Source organism: Chlamydotis macqueenii, chromosome 1, assembly GCF_036417535.1.
Source record: "Chlamydotis macqueenii isolate bChlMac1 chromosome 1, bChlMac1.mat, whole genome shotgun sequence".
Lineage (NCBI taxonomy): Eukaryota > Metazoa > Chordata > Aves > Otidiformes > Otididae > Chlamydotis > Chlamydotis macqueenii.
In genome coordinates, this window is record NC_141556.1 from 215,054,211 (window position 1) to 215,060,366 (window position 6,156).

General features: G+C 57.2%; 1 protein-coding gene across 4 annotated transcripts in view; it reads right to left on the bottom strand.

Annotated features, from left to right (window-relative positions):
• NUP98 (nucleoporin 98 and 96 precursor) overlaps positions 1-5,853 on the bottom strand; it is a 37,764-nt gene extending 31,911 nt beyond the window's left edge. For 3 of the 4 annotated variants that reach the window (XM_086739812.1, XM_086739813.1, XM_086739810.1), the window contains exons 1-5: positions 5,753-5,853; positions 2,472-2,575; positions 1,670-1,771; positions 1,241-1,420; positions 388-527 (exon numbers count right to left, since the gene is read on the bottom strand). In XM_086739812.1, the coding sequence (XP_086595938.1) occupies positions 388-527; positions 1,241-1,420; positions 1,670-1,771; positions 2,472-2,544 (495 nt within the window). In that variant the 5' untranslated portion in view covers positions 2,545-2,575; positions 5,753-5,853. Of the gene's footprint in view, positions 1-387; positions 528-1,240; positions 1,421-1,669; positions 1,772-2,471; positions 2,576-4,659; positions 4,858-5,752 lie in introns of all 4 variants that reach the window. The other variant, XM_086739811.1, reaches the window with a different exon arrangement.
• Between the last annotated feature and the right edge of the window lie 303 nt (positions 5,854-6,156).

A 6,156-nucleotide genomic window follows, 5' to 3' on the forward strand; every position in this document is an offset into this window, starting at 1 on the left:
AACCCCTACTGCTGTTGGCACCTAGCACTGACCACCCCGAGTTCTGTGGCACTTCCCCCCTTCCTGAGAAGGCTCGCTTTTAAGAGCTGGTTTAACACAGCTGCAAACCTAGCAAGCCTAGACAGGCCATTACTCCACGCTGTTCGAGAAGTCTGTCAAATTCTGACTAAATTAAAAAAGAAGTCTAGTTCTCTGGAGTTAATTAGACATCCTATTTGCACCGCAACAGTTCCACTACAGGGATGTTTTCCAATCATTTCAGAACACCGCACGCTCCATGCAAACTACTAATTTTTAAATTTCACCTCAGTGACTAAGACAGCAACCAGAAAATTTAATGCTTCCTACAGTAAATAGGCTTGATTAAGAAGGAAAACCAGAACTTACATTAAACTTTATAGTCGTGCCAGTTGGAGCAGCGGTAAAACTAGTTGGGCCAAAAAGAGAGCCAGACGTACTCCCAAAAGGATTGGAAGTGGTGTTAGTGGTTCCAAAGAGACCTCCGCTGCTGGTGCTGGTTCCAAAGTCTTTAAAAAAAAAAAAAAAAAATCAGTACCAAAACAAGTCTTAATTTTAAAACTTAAACCCAAACATTTTACTCAAATTACAAAATAGTTTGGAAATGGAAGAAATCGCTAGGGGAAAAAGTAAATTGCAGCAGGGCTGGAAACTGATAGCCTGCTAATGCAATGTTCTGCTGTAGAAGACTGCGCCTAGCTCACCACCCCAGGAAATACGAGAACAGCCACAGCAGCCAGCTTCATTCCCCTCCTGACAACGCGAACAAAGTTACGTGTATAAAGGGAATCAGTGAGGTTTCTCTTCTCTTTTGAGAGGAGAAACCTGCTTCTGCTTCAGGAGATTACAGTAGAGGGTAAGAGGCACTTTAAGCACTCTAGTGCCAGAAGCAAAACCAACTATAACGGCTCTACAACAGCAGAATAAAAAGCAGAAGTCAAGCAGCACTAAAAGATATTTAAGAACGGAAAATGCCTGTCAACCATCTTTTCTTTAATCAACTTATTTTAAAACTCACGCCTAGAATCGTAGCCACAGATTTTGGAGCTTATCAGGCTCGCTCTTGGCTCCTGTGGAGCACATCATCACATATCCCGCAGGAGAAACACCCACCAAACCCCACACTGACGCTGCTATCAGACCCACGCCCACAGCAGCGTTCTGCGCTCCTCAGTCAAGGAAAACAAGCAACGCTCAAGAGAGATGCGGTAGCTTTACTCACTTCCAAACCCAGCGGGCTTATTCTGCGCGAAGGCATTATTCTGGGAGGAGAAGAGGCCCCCCCCGGTGCTGGTGGTTCCAAACAGGCTATTTGACGTCCCAGTCGACGTTCCAAAGCCAAAGCCAGTGCTCGTGGAGGAGGTGGCCGGCTGATTAAACGTAGTCGAACCAAACAATCCTCCTGAAGACAGAAACAGACTAGTAATCACTTGCAATCACTAATTGCTTGGGGATTTTTTGTTGTTTTGGGGTGGGTTGTTTGGGTTTTTTTTGGAAGAAAGGGGCGGTGTCTGTTTGGCTTGTGTTGTTTCTTTTAGTGATGGTTGCTTGGGGTTATTTTTTTTTTTTTTCTCCTTTTCCTCCCCCTCTCCTTTTTTTTTAGTAACATCTTTCTCTCAGGATCTGCACTACAACCGTAACAGCACAGTACCTGGCTTTGTCTGCGTACTCCCGAAGAGGCCTCCAGTATTATTGTTCGACCCAAAGGCCGATGTTCCGAACGCTCCTCCGCTGGTGGTACCAAAGCCAGCATCTGAAAAGCAGCATTACAGTTTGGCCGAAGCCACATCCTAAACACGCGTACTGGAAACTCAATGCTGTCACTGCCTTTTCAACTTCCCAAAAGAAGCGTGCGTGACTACCTACACACGAGCGCCTGGGGTAGGTGAAGTGGTACAATCAACACTTGCACAGAGCCCCTGAAGCAAAAGGCTACGGCATCTGCGTCAGCCGCTTCTACGGAACGCAAGGACACTCCTCCGCAAGGCCTCCGCCACTTTTTATGGCGCCCGCACGTTGCTCTTCTCGTACTTCGGTTTTGGGGCAATACAAACAGAATGGCTGTTTCCTTCCTCGCAGACAGGGCACACGCGCCAGTTTATACCCACGCACTGCGGTATCTACAACGCGTATCTCCAGAAGACACTCCTCAGATCACGTGCTTTTTCCTTCCAAGTCTTCCCAATGTATTCCAGCCCTGACTGAAACAATCCTTCCCCCTCCCCTGGCAAGACGGCATTTGAGTTTCCGCTCCTTTATAAAAGGAGGTTTCAACGACTGTACACGGAACCCCGGGATCCACCCAGACCAAACGCCTGTTTAGCGGAGAAGCCGAGGGCTCCTCAGCGGATTCACCGCAAAGCGAGCTGGACAGCCCAGCAGCACCAGGAATCGCCATCTGCCAGGAACAAACACCTGAAGTACTGAAGGGGCGGCCGAGAGGAGTTACTCACTTTGTCCAAAAGTTGAGGTTGTCCCAAAGCCGCTGCTGCCTCCAAACGGAGTTCCAAAAGATTTGTTAAACATTTTCAGGATGTATCGGGTTTCTCCCCCAGATCTGGAAAGAAGAAGTCAGCGTTTATTTAAAGCTTACATTGAAAACTCATTTTTCATCGTCCTCATTGCTGACACAAGCAATCAAGCCATAAAACGCACGACAGCAGGTTTACGTCACACCACGCAATTCAGAACCAGAACCCTGAAAGGGACTTGCGGTATCACAAGCAAGCTGCCCTCCACCCTTCATCACAGAGAGATTTTCCGTGCGTCTCACAGACCGAGGAAGCTAATAAACGAAACCGCTCCCTCGATCCACACGTTCTCCGCACAACGCTCAGAACCCCCAGCGCTAACAGCGCTTCCACGTCCCCTTCTGCTACGTTTCATCCTCATCAGGCACCACGAAGCCAGTTTTGCTCCGCCATCCCAACACCCGAAAGGCCACGCCACCGGAACGCTTCCCTAGGAACACGCACAGGGATCCGCGCCGCGCCGCAGCCGTTTCCGTGACGCTCCCAGGATTTTCCATGGCCGATTTTCTGTTAAGCCCTACTCGCCAACTACTTCAAACTAGAGAAGTGGAAACACGCTGCACAAGAATTACAGGAATACACCTGCCATCCGCTTCCCACTTATCGCTCACGGGGCGCACCGGGATTTTCTTAACTCAGCGTTCTAGGAGTTGGCGTTTTTAAATCCTGTCCGGCGAAGTTTTACCCCATCCAGGCAGGGGCCCAGTGCGCCCGTACGACTCCCGCTGTTCAGTGCACAGACACGTTCAGCAACGCCGCCTCGCTCCAGCCTCTTCTCCAAGCACAAACACCGCTACAGCTTTTTCAGTCACGCTCAAATAAAATCCAGGCGGCTCCTTCACCATACGGCAGCCAGAGGAACCGGTAGCTCCACCACTGGAAACCCCAACACTGCCCAGAAAAAGCCTCCCTGTTGGCAGCGTTCGCTACCCCACAGCGGCGCAGCGCTAAGGAGTTCCGAAAACTCCAAGACACGGCCCATACCCAGCATATTCACGAAGCACTGCTCGCTATCGCGGCAGGATAACACCGTCTGACACGAAGACACACCAACTTTCAGCGTTTCAGCATTCTTCAAACTCCGTTTAGCTTTTGCAGCAGGCTCGACATCCAGGACAGCAACAAACTCTCTCAAGTATTCTCCATTTGGTCGCCAACGATTTCAGTTCGCCTCAAACCCCACACCTTTACTGCTGCCCAGCTTTGCCAGCTCCCTGACTCCAACCCTTCTTCTAACCAACGGGAAGCTGCACGTACTCCAGAGCCGAGCCACAAAATCCATCTGCCCACCCATCACGTCGGCAGCATTTGTTCTCCCAGACCCCCGTCCCACCCTCGGGGATCAGCCAAACCTGGACTGGGAGCAGTGGTAGCCACCCCCCACGCCCCCGCAGCCATCCCAGCGCGGCCGGAGACTCGGTGAAGAGCACGTCGGTGTCCGACGCTTACGTTAACGAGGAACCGGAAAGACGTTTTGGGTAGTCTTCGGCTACTCAAAGCAGCAGCAAATCCAGCAGTACGTCCCAATTTTGCGGTGCTAGGAGGCTTCCCACTCACACACGCGTCCTCGCTGACGTCCTCCCGCACAGTAAGAGCGGTCTAAATGGAACGATTCCGGCACAGGAAAGCAAACGCCGATGTGACAAACCGGCGGAGCGCCCTAACCTAGAGCTGCCCGCCACGCCGCGGGACCCTGCCGTGGGCTGCGGGGTGAGGCTGCTCCCCACAACGCATCACAGCCCCTCCTGATGCCCCTCTCCCAAACAGCCCTGCCACGTACCCCCCGCCTGCGCCTGCGCCTCCTCCGTAAGCACACCGCCTCCGTGGCGCCAAGGCTGCTTTTTGTTTTCCAGCAGCACCCGGCCTGGGATAGCGGGACAGAACGCAGAGCCACTGCCCGTTCAGTTCCTCAAGATCCAACCTCGGTGCTCCGGCACGACTCTGCGTGGCCTCCGGGAACGGCCGTCACCCCCTGGCCGCAGGATCTGCTCTCCCTTACGCTACCCCACCCAGCAGGGCACCCGAAACAAACCCTGCCTGTTCTTTAACACCCAGAAAATCAATGTTATCTGTTTGATGCGAACGCACTCCATGAACTCCGGGCACCCACCTCAGCTACGCTCCTCTCTATTTCTACGGGTGATTTTCATCTCGTCTTCCCTAAACAACTCTCCCTGAAGGCCAGACACAAGGGCTGCACGCTGTTTGATCTTCTCACTCTCGACCTTACTTGCAATCCGGAAAGCCTCTCTTCTTCACTGTTGCCCTTATTCACGCCACCGCTTTTTCAAAGCCGGTACGCCGAGGACTGCGTTAAACACCAAACCCTAGTTCAGAACAAATCTGAAGCACAGTTTTCCAAAGCACAGACGAGTCATTAAAAGCCTTCAGCCTCCCCCAGAGCGTGAAGCTTTGCTTTCCTCCGACACCCACCCCTCCTCACCTACCCACCCCCCGCCGAAGCTGAAGCGGGGCGCCGCGGACGCACCAGAGCCCCTGTGACCCGGGCCGGCAGCGCGGGGGGACGCCGCCGCTGGCCGCCTGACGGGTAAGGTGCTGCGAGCGTCAGGCGCGCCGCGGGCTGTGCCGCGGGGCCGCGCAGAGCCCCCGCCCCGGGCGGCCCCGGCGCTGCAGCGGGATTAACGAGACCCGCGCGTTTGCACGAGGTCCGGTCCCGCGCGCCGGACACCGCGGCAGCGGAGCGGGGGGAGGCTGCCGGACAGCGCCCCGCGCCCCCGGGGGAAGGGCTCTCGCTGCGGGCCGCGGCCGGGCCGCTCGCCCAGTAACGCGCCTTCGAACAACGCTCCCGGGCGGCGCCGGACACCCCCCAGCGAAGGCCCCGGCCCCACCGCCCGCCCAGGTTCCACCGGCCGCCCCCGCTCTCCGTACCCCCCCCCCCGGCTACCGGCCCCCCCTCCCCGCCGCAACCCGGCACGAGACACCCGAACTCCCCCAACCGCGGGCGGCACGGCGCCCCCCACCCCGCCCCGGGCGGCCGGCCCGGCCCCCGCGCACCCCCTTCCCCCCGCCGCCGAGCGGTCCCCCCGCGCGGCCCGGCCCGGCCCAACCGCCCGCAGCGGGCCCGGGCGCCCCGGGCCACCGCTCCGGAACAAAGGCCGCGGGACGGCCCGCGCCCGCTGCGCCGCCCAGGGGCGGGCCGGGAGGGGAGGGGAGGGGAGGGCCGGCCCCCCCGCGGTGCTCACCGCCGGTGCCCGGTGCGGGGGTCGCAGGGGGAGCGCGGGCCCGGCCGCCCCTCGCCGCGCCGCTCCCGCCGCCGCCGCCTCACAGGGCAAGGGAAGCTGCGTCACAGCGCGCTCCGCGCGCCTCCCAGCCGCCCCCGCGCGCCGCCGCCCTATTGGCTAGCGACGCCCCCCAGCGCTCTCATTGGCTGCCGCCCTTTGAAGCGAGGCAGCTCTCCCTCTCTCCCCCGGGGACCAGCGAGCGCTTCTCGCTGATTGGGCAACGCGACGCCTGACGTCCTCCGCGCTCTGAGCGCCGATTGGCCCGATGCAGCAGAGGGGGTGGAGCTAACGCTGCGGAAGGGTCCAGAACGCCGGGCCGCAGCGCCTCTCAACATCCGGGGACGTCAGAGGCGGGAACTTCTGCC